The sequence below is a fragment of the Gossypium arboreum genome, chromosome 12, assembly GCF_025698485.1.
Source record: "Gossypium arboreum isolate Shixiya-1 chromosome 12, ASM2569848v2, whole genome shotgun sequence".
NCBI classification, from domain to species: domain Eukaryota; kingdom Viridiplantae; phylum Streptophyta; class Magnoliopsida; order Malvales; family Malvaceae; genus Gossypium; species Gossypium arboreum.
Genome location: NC_069081.1, coordinates 118,676,157 through 118,700,941, shown reverse-complemented (window position 1 = coordinate 118,700,941; position 24,785 = coordinate 118,676,157). Strand labels below are relative to the sequence as shown.

Here is a 24,785-nt window from a genome sequence, read left to right as displayed (position 1 = left end):
TGTTTATAGGTATTTAAAGAAATATTTTTGATCATTCGTAAAACGTCATGTATTATTTATGTATTGATTTTAAATTAATTAAAACATATATAAACAACTAATATATATGATGCGTAATTACGAAATATAAATATAAATGAAATTAAATAAAAATAAAACTCCATTGGATTGGATTTAGGTGCATTTTGATAGGCACCACAAATGGAAGCAAATCCCCAATTTTCAACTTCAAAGGAAGGTTCGTAACGATCATGTAAACTAAATGGCATATTTACCCTCACCGAGCGCTATCTTTCTCTTTGTGAATTGATTTATTATTTATTTATCAAAAATAATTTATTCAAATTTAATTTTAAGCTGACAAGTGTACATTCCGCTTTAACCTTTCCTTTGTTTTTACCCTCATAAATGTGCTGGTTATTTTTGGTTATCATTATCAACCTTACTTCTTCCTTTTGTGCAGGAAAAAGAAAAAGTGGGTTTTATTTTTCGATGGAAATGAGTAAAGCATCAATTGTTTTTCTCTATTTTGGCTTCGTATTCATCCATTGTGATGCTAAATCGATCAGAGAAAAGCCTCAAGCTTTTGAGTCCTTCAATGTCAGTTATATACAGGTATCTTTACATGTCAATGAAATTCTCGTAATTTATGTGTGCGTGTGTGTTTTAAATTCTTATGAATGAAAATAAATTTCCCAATTTTTTATTGCAACTACAAAAAAAAAAATTGAATACAGAATTTAGGGAGCTGTTCTTACTCGGTGGTTTTTACAACGAGCTGTTCTTCAACTACTTACACTCGAGATCAAATCAGTATTGCTTTCGGTGATGCTTATGGTAATCAGGTTCAATTTTTTTTCCCTTTTCCCCTATTTGATTTTTTCATTACCATGGTTGCTTATTGGTTAAGAATAATCTGTTAATTGACCAGCTAGTGGTTTTCAATGTTACTGTGAATTAAGATGCTTTCCGCGCCCCCTCCCCCTTTTTTCTGGGTTTAGTTTCAACTCCATGGGAAATTTTAGTTATTACAATTATAGGGTTAGAGTTTAATTACTTGAGGAGAGAAATTAGAGTTTGATTAATTTTTGGAACTATAAAACTAGGGTTTGATACTTGAATTTGGCTTCAATGTTTAATTTGGTATTTGAGTTTTTTTGCTTGATGTTCACTTTGGTACAATTTTTTAATATGATACTTGAGTTATTTTTGGCTGTGTTTGGCTTTAATGTTTAATTTATAGCATAAGATTTTTTTTTTTAATATAGCACACATGTCAAACATTTAATGAGCCACATAGACCAAACGTCTCGGTACCAAATTGAACATTAAAGTTAAACTTAGGTATCAAATGGTATATTTATGGTAAAATCCCTAAGGGATTACTTCAAGTGGTTTAAAGATGATAAATTTCCTTGAAATTTGTTTTTTTCCCTACTGAACTAGATATTAGCTTCTTGTGATAATGATGGCTGCTTAGTCTATTTTTTAAGCTGATTTATAGCTCACTTTCAAATTTCGATGAAAAAAAGGGGGAAAACTTTGTGTATCAAATATCATAATATATTTCTGGTGAATTTTTCTATGGCTCAAGGTTGATTTATTGTAAGGGAAAATATGTTGTCTTAAGGATATTGATTTTATTCTTTGATGATCAGATATATGCGCCGAGGTTGGATGATCCAACTTCTAGGGCATTTGAACGATGTTCTTCAGATACCTTTGAGATTAAAGGACCATGTGCGTATCAGATCTGCTATGTTTATCTCTACCGAACCGGACCAGATGGTTGGAAGCCCGAGACGGTGAAGATTTATGGCTATAATTCAAGGGCTGTTACATTTTACTACGACACCTTCATTCCAGGTGACACTTGGTATGGATTTAATTATTGCAATAGCGCTTCTTCTTCGCATCGATGGATTGGCCAGACATCGTTCTTATTTGTTGTTCTTTGGTTTGTACTCTACGCACTCATATAACCATGGCTTGTCAAATATACCTATATCCAAAAAGATTTGTAGAATGTGATATGAACTATGAAGTACATGCTGGCATCAACATTGTTATTCTCTCGGTTCTAGGTACTTGCACCATAATTAATGCCTGTTAATAATTCCAGACCGTTGCATATCGGTAGTTGAACTGCATATCTTTATGTTTCATTGCGATTTCTGTAGGATAGTGGCACATCTTCTCTTTGTCGTAATGGGAGTCCCCAACTTGTTGTGAAGGAGCATGTTAGAGAGTATAGTATTCAACTTAGTTTGCATATAAGCCGTGTGGCTTTAGAGTCCGTTCTCCATGCATATTATGAACGTTGTAGCATCTATCTACTTATCTACCTATATATGGATCAAACTAGGGATTGAGGTCAACTGAATACTAGAAATCAAGTCCTTTACTACTTCACTCTGATTCTCCATGCATATTTTGATTGTTGTAGAATCTATCTACATATATCCTATTTTGAAAAGGGAAAAGGTTAAGGGTTGTTTAGGGGTCAAACTCGGGACTGAGGTCAACTGAATTCTAGAAAATGTGTCCTTTATCTCTTCACCGTGATTCAGTCGTAACGAGAGCTTTAGAGTACATTCTCCATGCATGTTTTGAATGTTGTAGAACCTATATATATATATTTTCTTTTTTTGAAAAATGAAAAGTGCTGGTGTTGTTTAGGGATCAAACTCGTGATTGATGTCAATTGAAAACTTAAAATCAAGTTTTTTATCACTTCACGCGATTCAGTTGTAACAAGAGCTTTAGAGTAAATTCTCTGTGTATATTTTGAATGTTGTAGAATCAATATATTTTCTTTTTAGGGAAAATGGAAGGGGTCATAGTTTTTTACATATCAAATTCAGGATTATTTTTTTATCACCGTTGCAGAACCTATATATCGGTGCCAATAGCAGGGGTGGACTGTGGAGGGAGGGGTAGGCAATAACTTTGGCCTCAAAATGGAAAATTGCTTATATGGTTCCTTTAGTTTTTAGGAAATCACAAGTTAGTGTAATAGTAAAAATGCATTTTGGCCTTTCAAATTATTTTTATTCATTTTTGACATCTTAAAACAATTTTTTGCTCCTAGTCAGTAGTAGCAAGATGGTGACCAAAGAAGGTTGAGGACATTGGTATCCATAACTGCCATTGCTTTTTTTTTTTTTAGTTCAAGTTGGATTTGAGATAATTATTAATTAAAACTAAAAAGCTTAATTAAGCTCATAAAATTTTGCAGTTAGGTTTTAAGTGCGAATTTGGTTCAAATTTTGGAGTGCAATTCAAGAATGATCCGAGTAAAAATAAATTATCAATACTAATTAAAATAAAGAGTGTTTTTTGGCCAAATTTAAAAAAAAAAAGTTTAATTAAACTCAATTATTTATTCAATTTGTGTGAGTTTTGCTCGTTTGGAGTTAAAATTCAATAATTATTGAATCAATTTTTTTAAAAGTTGCAGTTGAATAAACTTAATAGTACAAATATTTCATTTACATCATTTCATTAACCACCTCAGCATAATTAATATTTGATTTTATTTAATTTTTTTGTAAAATTATCTTTTCATGAATTAAAAATTAATATTAAGTTTGGGTTTGATGAAGATGTTATATGATAAAAGAATTATTATGTGACGATTTTAAAATGAATAATAAATGAGCAAATTATTAAAATAGTCATTTTTGATTGATTCAGATTATATTTTAGTCAATTAAATTTTTTATATTCTTTTTATTTTTCACTTTGTTTTTCTCCTTTTATTGTAGTTTTTTTCATTTGTTAAAATTAGTCTACAAGCTTGCCTCTCTCAAAAAATTAAATTGTTCAAAAATAAAAGTATAGGGACTAGTTTTAATAAATAGAAAACATAAAAAAAAATTATGTCAAAAGAAATGGAGAAGGGAGGAAAATGGAGAGAAGCAGAAAAGAATGAAAAAAAGTTAAAAAACATAAATAATAAAATTAAATTGTTCAAAAAAAAAAATATAGGATAGATTACATAAATTAACTTAAATTTTTGTTTAAAATGACGATTTAATATGTCACGTTAGTGTATTGTTACACCGTTAACGATAATTAATGGTTTAATCACTAAAATGTTATAATGCGATAATGTAAGTAATTAAAATGTAACATTTTAAACACAAATAGCTAAAATATAATTTGAAATAAATAAAAGTAATTATTTTGATAGTTTACTCTAATAAATAATAGCAGTAAAAATAATAAAATGAAACAGCTTAAAATCAGATATTATTCCACAAAGTTTTGTACGGGAGATGTTTTGATCAATTTGGAATTAGTGTGCATCATGCGGGGTTACAATCATGATAATATATAGGTAAATTATACAAATGATGGCCTGATTATTAGTATATTTCAGTTTTAACCATTCAATCATAAAAAGTTTCTATTAAATTCTTAACGAAAGAGATGACATGGCTTTTTTTGAGATGACGTGGCCTTTATCCATAGGATTACGTAAATATTTACACTAGAATAACAGAAAAAGCAAATTCTACTCAAGGCGGTCAAAACTAACAACCCAGATCTAACGGCGCACATCCAAAACTGCAGAATCTCAAAATCCAACGGTCCAGATCCAATCCACCGCATTAATATTGTTATTTGCTCTTCCGGTTTCCTTCCCGCGCTTACCTGCCACATAAACTATTGCAGTGAGAGAAAGAAACTCCCTTCACTGAGACATTCTCGCATTTCTTTTGTTTTCTACACAGATCTTCAATCTCTTTTTTTCATTTTTTTTTTAAATTTTCAGTTGTTAAAAATCTAAAATCTAAAATGCCTTCATTAGCTTTATCCGATCATAAACACAAGAAAGAAGATAAAAAGATGAAGAATAAACTCGCTTTAAAAAATCCAGAAACCGATAAGAAAGTGAAGAAACTGAAGGATCCAAAGGTTAAAGAAGATGAAAACGATTTGGAGGTAAAGAAGAGTAAGAAGAAACGGAAGGCATCGGAGCTTCAGTTAGAAGAGGACGAAAGGAGCGAGACGAGCTCGGAGATCGTCGAGCCGGTAGATGTGAAGGTGAAGGTAAAAGTGAAAGTGACAGAGAAGAAGAAAAAGAAAAACAAAGAGAAATTGGAGAAGGATGACGAGGATGAAGGTAAAAGTGAGGATCCGAATTTGGTATCGAGGTTTCGGATCTCGGAAGCAGTTAGGAAGAAACTTAAATCGAAGGGGATTGAATCCTTGTTTCCTATTCAGGCCTTGACATTTGATGTTATTCTTGATGGCACTGATTTGGTTGGCCGTGCTCGTACCGGTCAGGTATTAATCTTCGTTTTTTGAAATATGCATGTACTTATTTGATCTGTTGATTTGAATTATGAAGGAACCTTTTCTTAGAGAAATATCATATGAAATTTACGGTTTAAATTGTGTTCTCTATTTGCTTACTTTTAATGTTTAACTGTGATTGATGCACTATGGCTGTTAAGCTTTGTTGGCCTGGTTTATGGTTGTTTGCTATTGTGCAGGGTAAGACACTGGCCTTTGTGTTGCCAATATTGGAGTCTTTAACCAACGGGACTTTAAAAGCATCAAGGAAGAATGGATATGGCAGGGCACCAAGTGTTCTGGTACTTTTACCAACTAGGGAACTGGCTAAACAGGTATAGTGCCACTAATCTGATTCTTCAATGGTGTCTTTTGTTTGTGAAGTTTATGTTAAATTAGCCCCTTCATTTATAGGTTTTCGAGGACTTTGAAGTTTATGGCGAGGTGGTGGGGTTGACATCATGTTGTTTATATGGAGGAGCTCCCTACCACACCCAAGAGATGAAAATGAAGAAAGGAGTTGATATAGTTATCGGGACACCCGGCCGCATAAAGGTAACCTGTTCAAGAGTTTTTGTTAGTTTAGAGATGTCATTAAATTTTATATCCATTTTATTGAAATATTTTTACTATTTGAGGATGTTAAATGTCCCAGTGCAAGTGTTGCAGGATCACATAGAGAGGGGGAATATTCACTTAGGTTCATTGAAATTTCGAGTTCTTGATGAGGCGGATGAAATGCTGAGAATGGGATTTGTTGATGACGTGGAACTTATATTAGGTATGCATTTGAGTGAATGATGTTTTACTTTTTTCACAGCTTGTACCTTTATTCCAATTATTGATACCACTTATCCCAGTGCGCATCACTCTACTGTGATCTACTTATGGTAATGATTTAATTTTCCAGGCAAGGTAAAGGATGCAAGTATGGTTCAGACACTTCTTTTTAGTGCCACCTTGCCAGACTGGGTGAAGGGTGTATGTTTCTTAACCGTTCATGTGTTGTAGTATTTTATTATCCGAAATAAAAATGTTAACTTGGATTTCTTCCTCTTCAGTTTTTATCATGAATTTTATTCTTTTTCATTGCCAGATTGCAGCAAGATTTCTTAAAACAAGTAAGAAGATTGTTGATCTTGTTGGTAAAGAGAAGATGAAGGCTAGTACCAGTGTTAAGCATATTGTCTTACCCTGTTCTAAGTCTGCAAGATCACAGTTGATCCCAGATATTATTCGTTGTTATAGCAGGTCAGTTTGTAGTTTTAAAATAATTTACATTGAAAATTTAGATTCCGGTTGATGATTTGGCTATAATTCAGCAGTGGACGTACTATTATATTCACTGAGACAAAAGATTCTGCTTCGGAGCTGGCTGGCTTATTGCCTGGATCCCGAGCTTTGCATGGGGACATACAGCAAGCGCAACGTGAGGTGAAGTGTTATGTAGAATATATCATTTTTCATGCTTTCCTTAAAGCAAAATGAATTTTGTTGTTTTACCATTCTCATTTATATATATGCTTGCAGGTAACCTTAAATGGGTTTCGGTCAGGCAAGTTCATGACATTAGTCGCTACAAATGTGGCAGCAAGAGGATTAGATATCAATGATGTGCAGTTAATTATCCAGGTATATTTGGATACACATGTTTTACAAAAGCTCGTAATATGTTATCAATTCCTTTATGTTTATATAGCATTAAATTCTGTCGCAGTGTGAGCCACCGCGTGATGTAGAAGCATATATTCATCGGTCTGGACGAACAGGGAGAGCAGGTGCATTATAAGTCTGCTCATATTTATTTATTTAGTAAAAAGACCTCTTTAGTTCCTCTTAGTTTTGAAATTGAACCAATTGCCACTCTAAGAAAATTAAAGTAATTTAATCCCTATCAATTTCGAAAGTGAGCAATTAAGAATAATTAAGCATGGAGTTAATGTCTTTCATCAATTGGTCATATTTTTTTTATTAGTATAGTAACAAATTTAACTTTCGTGTTCACATATTTTGTCATTCTGACCTTAACTCTAATAAATTCAACATCAACATTTACACATTTAAACAAATTTTGCAGGATAAATTTTCTAAATTAAGACCAAACTAGCTAACAGAATATGTAAACTTTGAAGGCTAAATTTATTATTATACCAATCAAAATCATGTCCAGTTGATGAAAAATATTAATGTTGCGATTAATTGTACTTAGTTGCTCATTTTCGAAATTGACATGGATTAAATTATTTTGATTTCTTTTGAGAGGAGTCAATTTTCTCAATTTCGAAATTGAGAGGGACTAAAAAGATTTTATCTATTTATTTATATTTTTTGTTATTGAAATTTGAAGTGATACTGATAAAGTAACTAAAATTTCAGGCAATACTGGAGTTGCTGTCATGCTTTATGATCCTAAAAGGTCAAGCATATCTAAGATAGAAAGAGAATCTGGAGTGAAATTTGAGCACATATCTGCTCCTCAGCCAGTTGATGTTGCTAAATCTGCTGGTGTAGAAGCGGCCAAAATAATAGCCGAAGTCTCTGACAGGTATACACTAGCAAATGATGTTATTTTATCTCTTCTTTGTAACTTTTCAACTCAAATCTTACCCTATATGAGATTACAGCGTAATTCCTGCCTTCAAGTCCATTGCTCAGGAGCTATTAGAGACTTCTGGTTTATCAGCGGAAGATCTACTTGCCAAAGCACTAGCCAAGGCCGCAGTGAGTTCTCTTCCTCGTCCATACCCGACCTTTTGATTCTCTTCATATTATGAAATCATATTTTCTAGTGTTTGCATTATTTAAGTGATAATTTAACTCTGGTTTACTTTCCAATTTGATTGAAAGGACCTAACCATTGCATGATTTTTTCAGGGTTATTCTGAAATAAAGAGTAGATCCCTTCTAACATCTATGGAGAACCATGTTACATTACTTCTTGAAGCTGGAAAACCTATTTACACACTTTCGTAAGTTTATGAAACCTTTTTCAGTTGTGTATTTTTGTAATTGATGAAATTCTTCACGCACGTCTTCTTTTTCTTTTTTGTTGATGAACTCTTCTAAATTGATTCATTTTTTTTTTCTTTTTTGATGTTTAGATTTGTTTTTGGTGTGTTGAAAAGATTCTTGCCTGAGGAAAAGGTTCAGTCAGTGCAGGGACTGACCCTTACTGCTGATGGAATGGGTGCAGTATTTGATGTTGCAGAAGATGATGTCGGAACATTTCTGGCTGGTATTTTTTCTTTTCATGATTGAATTTGTGATTTTATGATATGCTGCTTCTTTGTTGTTGCCTGACCTGCGCATTCATTTCACTATATAAAAATGTGTATATGTTTCCCTCAAGTTATGTGATTGGTGTTGGTTCAAGTTCTTTTTTCATTTTAGTTTTCCTTTATTTACCGGCTAGTTGTTAGGATTTCTGATTCTTTTCAGAGAAACCTACAAAATGTCATCTGTCTTAGAGTCGGTACATCCCAACACGTTCGAAAATTTTACCTCTCAATTCTGTTGAGAGCTTGAATGCTTAAAGAGGCAATAGATTTACAAAACAAGAGTGCCTTGTTGAGGTGCTTGAGATGTCGAATGATGCGCATTGCACATAATCACCCACTAAGAGAACTCATACTTGTGCTTCATGAGGTTCGACCTATGTCCTGTAAGGCATTGTGGGTATTCATTGCTCATGGTTAGTAGACAACACTTTAATGTCTAGGTATTCTGGTTTCAGGGGCTGAAAATGCAAATAATGTTAGATTAGAGACGTTGAAGAAAAAATTGCCACGTTTACAAGAAAGAGACCAGTCAAGAGGGAGATTCGGTGGTGGTGGTGGTGGTGGTGGAAGAGGTGATAGAAGCGGCGGCGGCGGAAGTGGTGGTGGTGGTAAGTTCTCTGGCGGCAGAAGTGGCCGAGGCGGGTTTTCTGATAGAGTAAACGATCGGTTTTCGCGTGGTGGCCGAGGTCGCTACAATAGCAAGAAATGGTGAGAGCTCACTAAAAAAATATATATATATATAGATCTGTGGTTTGATTTCAGTCATCAAATTAAAGGGAAATAGCTTAAGCTTTTTGTAAGCAAAATTATTTCTGAAGATGAAGAAAATGTTCTTAATGAGCCTACGGATTTTTTTTATTTATCTGATTATTCAGTGTTCCTCAAAGGGGTTTTGTTTTTCATAGTCCCCATGTTGGTGAAGATGTAAAAAAATTGCATCTAAATATGTATATTCCTTGCCTACAAAAACCATAAGGAAAAAAAATTAATACTTTTGGAAATATAAACCGACGAAATATATGTACAAACTTTTGAGAATTTACCTAAAAAATGGAATCAAATCAATATGCATAATAAAATATAACGAATTAAAATATGAAATTTCAACCTAAATATTCAAATATTCAAAAATATCATCCATTAAATGTTATAAAGGTTATATTTGTACATTTTGTTATACAATTATAATATTTTTAAAATCTAAAATGAAGTTCAAATTTTCATAATAATAAATTTTAAGATATACTAAATCTTCTGACAAAATATATTTATCAAATTTGATTTTACATTATTTTACACACTAAGTTTTGATCAAATGAAAATTATAAAATGTTTATAATAACGTAGTTTAAGTTTTAATTTAATTAATACTATATCATTATTTAAATATATTTTTCTTTTGATTTGAAGATTAGAATAACATTACAAATAAATAAATAAAAAGACATCGTATATATATAAATCTATAACAATTCCTTGCTTGGAATTGCTATATAGTTGTGAAACGAAATGGTATTAAAATAGTTTAGAGAAAATCAATCATTACAAGTATTAAATTAAATAATTAATTTAATATTTAATTAATTAAGAAAAATTAAAAAAATTCATACATTTTTTCATATGATGAAATATAAAAATCAAATCTTAAAATTCTCAAAGTTTTTTTTTTACTTAAGAGTCTCATTAACTAGTATAAGAGTAATTATAAATTTATAAAACTATAACATGAAACACCTTAATAATCTTAGGAGTTTTTTCATTAATATATAAAATCAATATATCTTTCATATTTATTTAACAATCCATGACTTTACATAAGCAAGTCAACCTTTGAAGCGAAGGTTTCAGCACCCAATTTTACATTGTGATACGTGTAGTGACTTAAATATACATATATATATATATCTGTTCTATAGGCTCGTACCTCTGTGTCTTTAAGTTCAAAAAAAAAAAAAATAATAATAAATTGACAGCCAGCTTCATTTCATTCGATATGCAGAATATTTTCAGATTTTACAAAGAATATTTCTTATTTCTTTAAGAAAGATAATATTTTTATATAGCAGAATCATTATTTCTAATTTTTTTAATTTTTTAAGCCATTTTATGGACAAATCCACCAACATCCCAATCATCTTTAAAGATCACAAACTTAAAAAACCAGCAACTAAAATTGCACAACAACTATTATTATCAAATCTAATTTAATATTGGTATTAATATCATCTTCTCTTTCATATTATTTCAAAAAAAAGATTTAAAATTATTAATACAATGTATTAACGGAAGTCAAGATGGAGGTTCACAATGAGAGAGGATAGTGTTCTAGACCAGAGAAGAAGAAAGAACTTCCCTTTAGGATGTCTGTCGTCTTTTATTACCAAGTCAGATTTCAAGTTAGACTCTGAGTTAGGTCATTTTAATTATAATTATATAACAATTTCTCCTCCACCCGGTCGAAAAACTCTTCTCAAACAATCTAACATTTATGAAGTGTGTGTAATTTGGGGCTTACCATATAAGTTTTAACTTGAAGCGTTATTGAGCAAGTTTTGTTTGATAGTGTGACACAAGAGTAAAAAATTGTATTGTAGAATACTTAGAACTGTATTTCCCGTAAGAAAAAAAATATTGATACTGCATTTATTTCGTTAAAATATATTTTAAATATTCTTATTTTTTCTATATTTTTGTTTTTAAAATTTTAGATCTAATTATTAATACTTAAATTTATTGGTGTGATATTTTGAAATGGTAAAAATACTTAATAGTAATGTAATAAAAGAACAAACATTATAATAACATGAATTATTGAGAATTTTAACAGGATTACATTTCTCAAAATTAAAAAAAAACTAAATTTGAAATGTATGAAAAATAGAAGAACTTAAAGCACAATTAAACCATTTCTTTATTCCAATGAAAAAACTAAACTATATTAATGTTGAAAACCCAATTGCTTCTAGGGTTTCCAATAAGGATCTAAATGCAAACCAATTGAAGATATCAAAGGCAATCCCTTTGATTCCTTTACAATAATCCTCACAGCCCTACAATGAAGTACCTTTTCAAGTCTATGTAGCCTTTTATATCCCACTGTGGTCCCTTGCACCACTTTCTTACCATCCACATATATTTCATGCTTTATGATCCTTTGTCCTAGTCCAATTGGTTCTTGAATCCTCACCACATTGAATTTCATTCCTTCTTCGCCATTGGGTACCTTTATTTCGATCCAATGCTCGTTTTTATTTTCCTTCGGTGACCAATACGTCCATACATGGTCATTATCCAACACGTTCTCTGGACCAAACCCACCACCCTTTCCTCCTCTCTGGCTGCTAACTTTTACAATACATTTTTCAGCCAAATTGGTGGAGAATATCGTATCGATCGCGGCTCGAAATTCTTTTAATCTATGAATATCAGATTCTGATATGAGTCCGGTTGAATTGGGCGGTACATTGAGTAACATGACGCAGTTCCTACCGACCGAGTTGTAGTAGATGTCTAGAAGCTGGCTTAACTTCTTTGGTGATTGCGATTTATGCCAGAACCATCCTTCTCGGATTGAAACATCACATTCTGCAGGCAACCAATTGGTTCCTTTTGGATCTCCCGTATTGAGATAGCTTGCATTATTAAAATACAAAAGTCAGTTGGGGAACTTTTAATCACACATTTCACACATGGATAGATTTAATGTTAATAAAGTAGTGCCAACTAATGGCATGCAGCTACTAATCAAATAAATTGCGAGCATCAAAAAATAATTGTAGATTTTGATATTCGAAAAATTCACATATAAATAGATTTAATGTTAATAAAGTAGTGCAATATAATGGGATACAACTATTAATCAAATAAGTTACGAGGACAAAAAAATTATTAAATTCACATAATTTTAAAAATAATTTTATAAATCAACTAAATTAAACTTGGAGTTTAATTAGAGGTGGAAAGCCTAAATTACATGTTGTTTTAATAATCATTAATCAAGAAAAGCTAAAAAAGTGATTGGGATAAGGGAAAAAGGAAAGGGCTTTCGTTAATGAGCACTATATCCACTTAACCTACATTAAAATTAACACCCATATTTTAGATTGGTCAAATTTTACATATGTAACACTTAAATTTAGTCATTTTATTATTTTATCAATTTTAAAAATTGTAATTATCTCCTAAAAATAAAATTAATGATTATTTTAACTAAACGAATAAAAAAACTTACCATGTTACCATTACTCTATCTATACAAGATAAATTTTTTTCCAAAGTTTAGAAAATTACTCGCCAATGCTTGCGTTTCCGATCGACAGCAAGGTACTATTTATGGTAGACCAGCTCGTGTTTCCGGCGAATCCTTTTTCGTTCCCGACCCACCGTACACCAGGACCGGCATCGGAAAATATGTTGATCGAACTCTGCAACTCTCTCACCATTGCAAACCAATCAGAGAAGTAGTAAGACATGTTCTTAGCATCTTTACCCTTGAATCCATCAAACCATATCTCCTTCACACTCCCATATCTGCCAAATGTATGTCAAAATGTTTCAATGATCAGAATATATAGAAAGATCAATATAATTTAAAGAAAAAAAAATGGGTGTTGGTTTTTGAATCTTACTTAGTAAGCAGTTCTTGTAACTGAGCTAAATAATACTCGTTGTACTGCAAATCATGGCCGTATCTTTTATCATGACGATCCCATGGCGAAAGGTAGAGCCCAGCATCGATGCCGCCGCCGCCATGGGTCTTGACAGAGTCGATGAACTCTTGTACAACGTCGCCGTGGCCGTTTCTCCAAGGAGACGATATAACGGAGTGGTGGGTGTATTTAGAAGGCCATAAGCAGAAGCCATCGTGGTGTTTTGCGGTGAGGATCATTAGAGAAATCCCTGCCCCGGCAGCTACGGTGACCCATTGTTTGGTATCGAGACCGACGGGGTTGAACATTGATGGGTTTTCTTTGCCGGTGCCCCGTTCGGAGTCTGTGAATGTGTTGACACCGAAATGAAGGAACATTATGAGTTCTCTTCGTTGCCATTTGAGTTGTGAAAATGTTGGAAGTGGTAGCACTGGTAGTGGTGGTGTTGGAACTTGTTCAGGCCGGGAAATAGCCAATTTTGACAGCTCGAGGAATGTGATCATGCATACCAAATACCAAAACTTAGCCATAAAGTTTATGGCCTTGGTTGTTTGCTAATAATGAAGTGGTGAAACGAGAAAAAGCATAAGATGATAAGACGGTAATGGATGGGACCAAACAAAAAGAGAGTATGGCAGATTCGATGACAAGCAAAAAAGTGAAGCATGAAAGAAAGAAGAAAGAAGAAAGCTTTTGTTCTTTTTCTTTAAAGAATTTAGTGACAGCATTCACGGGTTGCATTGTCCTTCTCAATTTGTATGAAGTTGAACAAGGCACGTGTAATTCATAATATTTCATACCATAATAATGAGATCTTCTTTAAAAATATGTAAGCTTATGTGTCATCTTGACCTAATTAGGGAATATTAGAGAATGAGGGGAGACGGGGCCTTGCTGGTGGAGGTGTGGGCAGCCCGTTTTATTCCATAGTAATCCTCGTGTAGTCATGAGTTGGGTTAAGTTAAATTCGGGTTGGGCTTATGTATGATGTTAATATATTTATTGAGAGGTCCAATCTTTGATTTATCATCTGTCGGGTTAGTAGTTGAGCTTCAACAATGTCGAGATCCATGTGTAGTTCACAAAGGAGGAGAATCTTGGTTGGTGGAGCTACGAAGATTTGAACTGCAAGACTTACGGGAGAGGTGTTAGTGTAAGGCGTAATAACAATTATGCAGATAACCTAACTTGTGCACAGGGAGACTTGAACCACCAACCTAAGACTTATAGGCAACATACTTGGAGTATGGTACCACTTGAACCAATCGAGGCACCTCCTATGTGAACCAAACATGGCTCTCAATAGATAGGGCTGTAAACGAACAGAGGGTTCGATGAACAGTTCATTAATAGTTCGATTTTTGTTTGTTCATTAAGTTAAATAAATGAACATGAACAAGGTTTTGAAGCTCGTTTGTTAAATAAACCAAACATAAACATGAAAAAAGCTTGTTTAATTCACTTATGTTTATGAACAAGTTCGTTTATGTTCGTTTAAAGCATATTTATTGTTCCATTAGCATATATCAATAAAATAATTTTGGTTTGTATTTTTTATTTATAATATGATTATTAATATTTATATTTGACTATTTTATATCTAAATATATATATGTTTGTTTATTATTTGCTTGTTTATCGTTCATGAATATTGTTCTTGAACATTGTTTAAATGAACATGTTCATGAGCATTAAATAGACGAATATAAACACGCATAATTTTAAATAAATAAAAACGAACAAATATTTTGAAATTTTTAACGAACACAAACAAACTTAAAAATAAACAAATGAACATGAACAAAAGTTTGTTTATTCAAGTTCGATTCCTGTACAGTTCTTTCGATAAAAAAGAGACAAAACACCAACATAAAAATAATAACATAAAATATTACAAATTTAGAAATGAGTTAAATGAAGTCGAACTTAAACATTGAATGTTTACTCATATTTTAAATAGAATGTGAAAACCTAATTTTGCCTGAACTCTTTAAAATCTGTTATCAACCTTCAAGCACAAGTATGTGCATAAAGGAGAGGCTGTTGGGTTATTTTTCTATAGGCATAAGATTTTGGGCCTCATAAAGGATTCGGTCTCGGATTACTTAGAAGACTTGTCATGCCACTCCCCCTAGAAAGTTTTAATGAACTCCGGTGCGCGCCTTCTTTTATTTTTTTTTATGAGATGAAAAATATTAAAATTAATTTGTTTAACAAAATAAGCTATTATGAAAATGAATTAATTGCACCAAACATCTCCAATTTATAATTTTCGTTTTAATTTGGTCCTTAAACTATTAATGTTATATTAATAAAGTCATTTTGTTTCTAAAATTATTAAATTAATCGTTAAATGAAATGTCCGATTTTACATGACATAACTTAATAAAGAAAAATGAATATTAAAATTTTTGATTTCGTGGTTTTCAAGCATTTGCATAAACTATTGTTCACTCTTTGTTTTTTTTTTCCATTTTATTTTATTTTTACTTTTTAATTTTAAAAGTTATGCGGTAACATTTTAATTTTCTTTAAAATTTTTATTTTAAATTATATCATATTTAATGGTTAAACTAACGATTTCAACAATAGAAGGACCAATTTGATATAACATTGATTGTTTAAAGATGTAATTAGAATATTTTGAAATTTGAGAACCAAACAAAAACGAAAATCATAATTTAGGAATGTTTGATGAAATTAACTCTATAAAAATTAGTGAAAGTGATTACTCTTTGATAATTCATTGCTCTAGTGTTATATTTAAATTTAAATTCATATATTTTTTCATTTTTAGATCTTGATGTTGGTGATGAAGGACAAACTCTATCAACATGACAAAGGCTTCGGCCTTAGCTCAATAGAATATTACGGCACATTGACAGTAGACTTTGCCACAACTCAAGAACGACATATCTAGAGTGATTGCAAGCACCCATCAACATAAAAAAATTTATCTCAGATGGTCCAAAGCGGCGGACATAATCGACAAAAGAACCAAAGATCAACCAAATAGGAGAGGACAATAATAAAACCATCCCTCAAATAATTTGCAAAAGCGAAACTAAAAAACTTTTACAACACAAGATAAAAATCTCCAAAAGCGAAGACTTAATGAAAAACAAACAAACAAAAACAATATAAAACATAAGATAACACAGGTCTAAATCGGCTCGTGAAAGTATTTATTATTTCGAAATACTCTCAAAACAAAAACATGTTAAGAAGTCGATGAAAAGCCAGCATTTGAATATCTACAACCAACCCACTTTTCAAAAGAAACTATTGGTGGCTAATAGAGGTTCAGCAACAACAAGTACCGCCATCTATCCATCACAGCTCGTGAATACAATAAAGATACCACAAAATAGATTTAAAATTTGAAAAGAGAGAAGCCACAATGAATACCACGAAATAAAATAAAGAAAACTAAGCAAATAGCTCATAAAATTCTAATTTAATTTTAATTAGAACTTTTCATATCTATTATTTATGAGCAAAATTTTCTTCTATTAACAACACATAGCTTATTACATTCCAACTCATGCTATACTTTTATCACAAAAGTATACGTATTTAGACCACTTTCCATTAACATTATTGTTGATTTTTCTTTTTTGAGGTTCATACCATACAAGATAACATGAATGGCCACATGTTGAATTATTGGGTTTTTTTTTTTTTGTCTCAATTTAGTTGATTTTCGATTGGTGTATTGAAAATCTAATTCAATAATATTTTATTAGACCAATTAATAATACATTAGAACCTCAACTCAATCCATCGGACCACTCAATCCAAAATTGAGTCATTGAATTTTGATTGGTTTACTTTTTTTTTTTTTTTTAAGATTCATTGATTTGAATTATGATTGTTGTGACATTAACATTCAAGAAATCCCATTGGCAAAAAAGCAAGAACAAGAACCACAGAATTTGACATTATCATCAATGTATTAATACATTTCTTTTCTAATATTTTCAATAAAAAAGTTTGATTGTTTGGTTTTATTAATATACTTATAGTAAATTAAATAATTATTAAAAATTGTGATTTTTAGATTATAAAATAAATAGATTTTATTGAGATTCTATCATCATAACATATTTATTATAAGTGTTATACGAGATAATTCAAAATTTTTTAATTTAAAGTGTGACAAAATTATTTATCTGACATGGCGATATCACTCTTTAAGAGAAAACAACACCGTATTTTTTAAAAATAAAAAACCACGTTATTCTTTTAAATAATTATTTAATTTGCTATATTTTATAATAAAACCTGTTTAAGTTTATTTACTTCATTCCTATTAAAATTGATTTAAAATATAGAAAAAATAAAATTTTAAATACTTAAAACAATGATGTTAAAACTTTAATAATTAAAATTTGCTAAATCGTGCTAAAATCTTATTAGCAAGTAAATATTTCAAATTTAAATTCCATCGCATATTTTTAATTAATGTGTTTAATGATTAAGGTTATTTTCGAATGTTAACTATTAGTTTGTTTAAGTTATTGAATTGTAAAAATAGTTGTTATATGATTTTTTTTTTTGTTTATATCGTTTACACCAATTGAAAACTTTTTTTTCTCTTCTCTTCTTCAATTCGATTCTTTTTTTACATGAAATAGTTTTGAACGTCACGAATCTGCGAATAAAAATCTAAAAAACTTTCTTCTCAAATTTTCGACATTGACTGTTAGATTAACTTAAATCTAAATAATGCTCTCTTACTCATCGATAGGTACTGATCCACTATATTGATTTTCAAATCATCAATTAGAGGTTACTAATTAAACTTAAAAAAAACATAACACCAAGTAACTTAAATAAAAATTTTAAGTAACTTAAATAAAAATTTTAAGTAGTTGAATAATTATTTTATAATTTTTAAATTAAAATATAAATTTACCACTAATTTAGAGCTTACTTAAAATAGATGATGTTTTAATTTTGGATTAAATCACATTTTAATTAAAAACGTTAAAATTAAATTTCTTAAATTTTAGATAAATTGATCATGTTGAATTGATTTGAAATGAAAAAGGGACGTATGACGTATCCCCACATGCCGAATTTTATTGACCAATTTCCCACTCCAACTCACGCTACCACTTCGATCAAAGAAAAAATAAACCTCAAGCTACCACGTGTCCAATTTACAGCTCATGCTTTCATCGAATGGGTAAGAAAAAAGGCACTAACGACATAATCAGTGGACCCTTTGGTCACCGATTTATGTCTGACAGCACTCCCACATGGCTAACACGTGTCCCCAATCCCGCCCCGGTTTTTATGTACTTCCAACTTCGAGCGTCTCGACAATGTTGAAAATCTTGCAAACCGTATAGGAGAAAAGTCACATGCAATTTCTGGTTGAAAATGTGACAGTAAATCAACTAAATTTGATTGAATGGGGTGTCTATGTTGAGATTTTCCCTTCTTTTTATTAAATTATTTAAATTCTTTGATTAAATTTGGCATTTAAAAAAATACTTTGTAGCTTTTTGACTTTTTAAAATATTAACCGTTAAAATCGTCTTTTAAATTCGAATAATATATAAATTAAATTCTTTGAAATAAATATTGAGCAATGAAAATTACGAAAACTTTAAGTGTATTTGAATTATTTTTAATTAAATTAACTTATTCCTAAATGTTTCATGACTTTATTCACAAATATTAAACCATATTTTTAAGCATATTTATAAAAATATAATTGAAATATTGTGTAGATATAATTCTACATAGTAAAAATAATTATAAATTTAATTATTAATAACAAAATAAAAACATATTTTTAAATACAAAGTAAGTAAAATAAATATTAATTATTATATTGTAGATAAAATAAACACAAACAATATGAATATCATAATTATATAAAATTTCTCAAAAATAATTATATAACAACTAGATAATAAACAAACTTTTTTTCAAAAAAAAAATGAATTTTATATGATGTTTAAAGTGTTACAAGTATACTGTAATTAAAGTACAAATATATGTGAAAGTAATCATAAATATTAAATTAGTTCAGCACAAATAAAATGTCTGAATAATCACAAAATAAAATTAAATTATTACAGCATAAATGAATTGAGAACTACTACGATCTAGATTAAAGTTAACAAACTGAATTATACCTTAAATATGACAATGCATATGATAAGAGTTAAAGGCTTATGCATATAATTACACATGATGTATCAAAAATTGATGGTCAGACATGTTCAACCAACAATTTAATTATTAAAACACTAAATATAATACTTTAAGATTGTATCTGGTTATCACTTAAAAGTTTATATAATTTTATTTTAAATGATATTGTGACACGATTTTATAATGCTAACTTTTATATTTTTCAAACTTAAAGATTAATATTTACTTAATTATTAAATTTAATTGTTAAAATGAATAAAAAATATAAGTACTAAAATTCGCTTATTAGTCGAAAGGTTGAATCATATAATTTATTAATATTTTAAATTCGATAAACAAATACAAATGAAAAAAAAATCCTCGCCGGAAATAGCTTTGCCGACCGCAGTCGCCTGTGACGCTTAGCTTTGTTTAAGGGACAACACTGCCTTTTTCTCAACCTGTCAAGGATGGACCACACCAGGCCACCTGCGCGGCGCTGGTTTCTTCACATTCCGCCACGTGTGTCGAGGTCGCGCAATTTCAGGAGAGAGAAAAAAGAAAAGAACATTTGAAAGTGAAAACGTATTACATGAGGGCCCATCCCGCTAACTTTTATTAATATACACGTGTCAAATTTTCAGCATCCCTACTTGCTTCATTTCGAACAGGTCGGGGCCGCCACTTATAGGAGCTTCCCCTATACGTGTCACCCTCTCCAGTATCCAAGCAAACGTTTTTTTCCCCCAAATATATCGCGATACGCGAAATTGACTAGACATGAAATTAACGTTTCAACGGGAAGATAAAGTCCTTCTGGGTTATGCACGTGTCACGAGGGAAACAAATAGTGGTTGGTAACGGGTAGTGTTTCGGGCAACAGGGGCAGTTTCGCATGAAGCTGGCTTTACCCAGTAGAAGGCTTACAAGTTACACGAGAAATAGAACGTAACGTTACACGTTGCCATTTTTTTTTATTATACGTTTCAAATAAGTTTTGAACAAATGAAAATATACACTGTGTTGTACTTCTCGTTTCCTTTGTATTTTTTTTTTTTGTTTTGTGATGATTGAGAAATTAAGGGGGGATTTTTATTGAATAATGTTAGGCGGAGGAGATTTTCAATGACGGAGGTTTATAGGAGAATGCTGAGTGATGAAGATGAAGATACGCCGGCGAAGTGCCGGCAACGACGGCGAAGAAGGATTGAGATGAGGAGGCATGCTGCTGTCTCGGCATCGGGAGCGTTACGGAGTCTGGGCCCAACGGAGGATCCTGCGGAGAGTTCAGATTGCGGTCGTGAAGGGAAGCGGCTACATGTGCTGGAAGCCGGTGATCTGTTAGTGACTAACAGTACGCATAGTTCTTCTGGCGAGGAGGAATCTATGGCCCGGAAGTCGAGAGCGGAATTGAATAACGGGCCGGTTTACGGAACTATGTCGATTTCCGGGAGATCACGTGAGATGGAGGATGCTATTTCTGTTCGGACTGAACTCTGCCGGCCTGATATTAATCGTCGGAGACCTGTTCATTTCTTCGCTGTTTATGACGGTCATGGTGGCCCTCATGTAAAGCTTTAATGTATTAATATTTAATTTTTTAAATTAAAGAATTTTGAAAATAAAAAGAAGGTTCCAGATTAAAAAAATGGCGCTCGCTTGCTCTTTTTTGTCCATAGCAGCAGAGATGGGCAGGTTTATCGTAGGGGTAAATTTGTCAGTTTACAATCTGATTTCTGAGTATAGCTTTCTAAAATCTTTTTTTCCCTCTGCAGGTGGCAGCACTGTGCAGGGAAAAGATGCACGTGTTCATAGAGGAAGAATTGATGCGAGTGGGTTGCACGAGAGAGAGCGAGCGCGGGAGAGACGGCAGCTCACAAGAGGCTGCGGCGGCTGGGGAGGAGGAGCGTGAAAAGAGGTGGCGAAGCGCGATGAAAAGGAGCTTTGAGAGAATGGATGCGGTGGCGACAAACACGTGCGCGTGCGGGAGCGTGGGACACCATTGTGGATGCCACTCGATGGAGGTGGCCCTCGGTGGATCAACCGCCGTGGTAGCCTTGTTAACGCCGGAGCACATCGTCGTCGCCAATTGCGGTGATTCACGTGCCGTCCTCTATCGCGGCGGGAAGGCAATACCCCTAAGTTTCGATCATAAGGTTCGCTTTTTGTTTTTTTGCCATTGTCTTCTTGCTTTGATGGTGTGTGGGCAATCCCCAACATTTCGCTGACATCTGGTACTTAGAAAAATAATCAAATATTATAAACTGCCAAATAAGTTATCACTTTTGACCTTTTTTATAATCTTATTGGAATGTTATATATAATTTTAACTTTTTAAATTTGTGATTTATATTAAGAAATCTTTAGTTTATTGATTCTTTTATAAAGTTATAACTAAAAGATATTAACTAGCTGTAGTCGATAATACTAATTAATAAGATATTCTCTGAACAGGTGTCTGTCTTTTCAATTGATGAAATTCTTTATTGACATTTTTAAACATAAAACTATTGTTTTCGTATTCTTTTTTTTCTCTTCCAATAAAATGAAGTACTATTTGATCATATTTTCTACATTGGTTTCACTTTTTCAGCCTGACAGACCAGATGAACTTGCACGGATTGAAGCTGCTGGAGGTCGGGTTATCTTTGTTAATGGAGCACGAGTTGAAGGCATTCTTGCGATGTCCAGGGCAATAGGTAACCTTTTTTCTCTCTAGCTTTAACAGTTTATTTTCCTTGAAATCTATGTTATACAGATTATATCAAATTAAGCCCTAATTTAATACTATTAAAAAAAATCTAATAAAGGCTAACATTTATGGTTTAAAAAATGACATGAAATTTATTTCTTCATTTACCATTCAATTCCAAACAACAGAATCAATTTGTAGAATCATAAATGGCTTTCAAAATACTAACTCTCTTAAACAATAATCCATATTTTTGAACAGTAATTGTTAACAGTATTGAAACTTGGTCTTAGTTGATTCTTTTTAATAGTATAATGATTAAATTTATCCATTTAATCGTTTAGGGACTGACTTGATCCAGTCTCTATAATAAAAGTACCTGCCAAGTGTATTCTCCATTTATTATCATTCTGATTTATGCTTTACTCGTATTAACATTAATTGTTGGGGAAGCTATGGCTTCTATAAAAATGGGGTATTGCATTGCAATATATCTTTATGTGTTATTGGATTTCTTCCTCATCCGGGTACGTTCTATCACCATTAATTGTTGTGGAAGGCATTGCAGTATTGTTTTCTTTTGTCATGTATTTGCTTCACTTTTTCTCTGTTCTCACTGCTGGAGAGTGTCAAACTTGTTATATACCTTAAAACCAACCGAAGCATACGATATAGGTTCCATTTTCAAATAAAAGATCTTTCTAATGATCTTACAATTGTGAAGTCATTACTGGATTTGCATTCAAATTTGTTTCTGTAATGCGTTGTTGTTGAGAGTTGATGATGATAATGTCCTCGTACTTCCATAAGAAACACATTAGGTCATAGCCCTAACCATGTTGGAGGTGGCTAATTTTTCGATCCCAAAGTTCAAGGCGATTTGTTTAACACAAAAGACGAAAGCACCATTGGATTTTATTTGCCCGTGCTCTGGCATCAAATACCATGGATGCTTACTCTTTTTAACCTTTTATGATTCTGAGCAGGTGACAAATACCTAAAACCGGTTGTATCATCGGAACCTGAGATAACATTCACAAAGAGACAACCAGAAGACGAGTGCTTAATCCTTGCAAGTGATGGTTTATGGGATGTTCTATCTAGCGACTTGGCTTGCGAGGTTGCACATGAATGTCTTAAAGAAGGAAACAACAGTGTATTCAACGCAGGACGATCAAACCAAAAAGACGACGGGACTGAAGCATTATACCCTTCTCGCAGTGTACTTGCCGCTGCACTGCTTACTCGGTTGGCTCTTGGACGAAAAAGCTTGGATAACATCAGCGTCATAGTTGTTGATCTAAAGAAAAGTTGACAACAACAACCAAAACCAGAGGTAAAAACCTAGATGTTTTATATGAACCTTGCATGTAAAATGACTCATGCATGAATCATGATGGTAAAAAGAAAACATGCAGAGGTACTTGCAGTTGCTGACTTAGAATTGAATTAAATTGACTCGGATTTTATGATAAGATTATTAAATGGGGTAGATTTGAGGTGGGATTGGCACTCTATGAGAGTACCAGGACCCTATCTCCTTCCATTAAACCGCGGGCTCGGTTGACAATAATCTTTGTTCGGGTTCGGTTGACTTACGAGCCTTGATGTCTGGATGCCCGATGAGTGATTATAATTGAGCATATTTAAGCAAAAAAATAAAAAATGTTGTTCTTTTAACCTGTTTAAATAAGCTTTTAGTTTTTAATTTGTACTAAAATAAATTTTAACATAATTTTTATTTGAAATTAAATTTATTTTAAGGGATAATATGAGTTTTGGTCCTGAATTTAGCAATTAGGTCTAATTTGATACTTATATATTTTTTATTTATGTTGACACCGAACTTGACAAGTTAATTCATTTTAATCCTTGAACTTGAAAAATATAAATTGTATCACATTATCACTTGAAAATTAAAATTTTATATAAATTTTTAGTTAAAGACATGATATAATCTTAGATTGTGTTACATATAGTGTTTTAATGTAAGATTATTGAAGTCGTCAAAAATAAAACCTACTTGAAAAAGATGAATTAGTAGAAAACGACACACAAGGTTGTATCGTATTCAGAGAGATCGATGATAATTTTATTTATTTAACAAATAAGTAAAATTAAAATAAATAATGGATTTAGAATTAAAAAACTAAAATTAGAAGTAAAACAATGTAAAAATAATAAAAATATAAAAAATAAAATGAGGAAAACTCTAGAACTTAATTGATGCAAAGATGAATTTCAATATTTTTTTAATAAATCAATTATAGTTACTGATGATCACATGGTAATTAACCTAATCTCTTATTTTCTCGATAATCAAGACAGCCGTCATTAATTGCTTTTCTTATTATAAAACAATCCTACAACAATCGCTCTGGAACTTAATTTATCGTAGCCTTGAGAATGAAAGAAACACAATTCTAACTAGCAAATGCATAATTAAAATTTATTTAAGTTAGATCACATGCCCACACTATATATAATCATGCATTCGTAAGAAATATTAGAAATCAATTGATCGATTAATTATCTAATTGACAAAGTAATCATTCTAAGTTATAAAATACCAATTGAATATTTAACAAACTTGAACGATTATAATTAAACTAGAAGACACACAAATACTAAAGAACAAAGAATTATTAAGAGCAATTTAATCTCACAAGCTTATAGAATCGAATTTTGAATATTACTTCAATTAGAAAAGAG

The 24,785-nt window shown here is 31.6% G+C and overlaps 4 protein-coding genes across 4 annotated transcripts; 3 read left to right on the top strand and 1 right to left on the bottom strand.

The window, feature by feature from the left end:
- The first annotated feature begins 392 nt into the window (after nucleotides 1-392).
- Nucleotides 393-2,116, top strand: LOC108477392 (embryo-specific protein ATS3B). The gene is made up of 3 exons (XM_017779922.2): nucleotides 393-615; nucleotides 738-845; nucleotides 1,659-2,116. Exons 1-3 carry the CDS (start codon nucleotides 409-411, stop codon nucleotides 1,980-1,982), a joined length of 639 nt encoding a protein of 212 aa, XP_017635411.2. The 5' UTR covers nucleotides 393-408; the 3' UTR covers nucleotides 1,983-2,116.
- A 2,537-nt stretch (nucleotides 2,117-4,653) lies between these two features.
- Nucleotides 4,654-9,551, top strand: LOC108478435 (DEAD-box ATP-dependent RNA helicase 7). The gene is made up of 15 exons (XM_053023421.1): nucleotides 4,654-5,031; nucleotides 5,083-5,295; nucleotides 5,505-5,639; nucleotides 5,719-5,859; nucleotides 5,974-6,085; nucleotides 6,215-6,285; nucleotides 6,401-6,555; nucleotides 6,627-6,738; nucleotides 6,835-6,936; nucleotides 7,022-7,082; nucleotides 7,681-7,849; nucleotides 7,929-8,025; nucleotides 8,179-8,273; nucleotides 8,406-8,539; nucleotides 9,038-9,551. The coding sequence occupies exons 1-15, from the start codon at nucleotides 4,804-4,806 to the stop codon at nucleotides 9,292-9,294; spliced, it is 2,082 nt and encodes a 693-aa protein (XP_052879381.1). The 5' UTR covers nucleotides 4,654-4,803; the 3' UTR covers nucleotides 9,295-9,551.
- Nucleotides 9,552-11,375: 1,824 nt separating this feature from the next.
- LOC108476781 (alpha-L-fucosidase 1-like) lies at nucleotides 11,376-13,987 on the bottom strand. The gene is made up of 3 exons (XM_017779108.2): nucleotides 13,211-13,987; nucleotides 12,873-13,112; nucleotides 11,376-12,214 (listed from the first exon to the last, which is right to left on the bottom strand). The coding sequence occupies exons 1-3, from the start codon at nucleotides 13,759-13,761 to the stop codon at nucleotides 11,545-11,547; spliced, it is 1,461 nt and encodes a 486-aa protein (XP_017634597.1). The 5' UTR covers nucleotides 13,762-13,987; the 3' UTR covers nucleotides 11,376-11,544.
- A 6,207-nt stretch (nucleotides 13,988-20,194) lies between these two features.
- On the top strand, nucleotides 20,195-23,753 carry LOC108477272 (probable protein phosphatase 2C 75). Its single transcript, XM_017779777.2, has 5 exons — nucleotides 20,195-20,329; nucleotides 20,491-20,950; nucleotides 21,157-21,537; nucleotides 21,975-22,080; nucleotides 23,060-23,753. Exons 1-5 carry the CDS (start codon nucleotides 20,277-20,279, stop codon nucleotides 23,386-23,388), a joined length of 1,329 nt encoding a protein of 442 aa, XP_017635266.2. The 5' UTR covers nucleotides 20,195-20,276; the 3' UTR covers nucleotides 23,389-23,753.
- The last annotated feature ends 1,032 nt before the right edge of the window (nucleotides 23,754-24,785 follow it).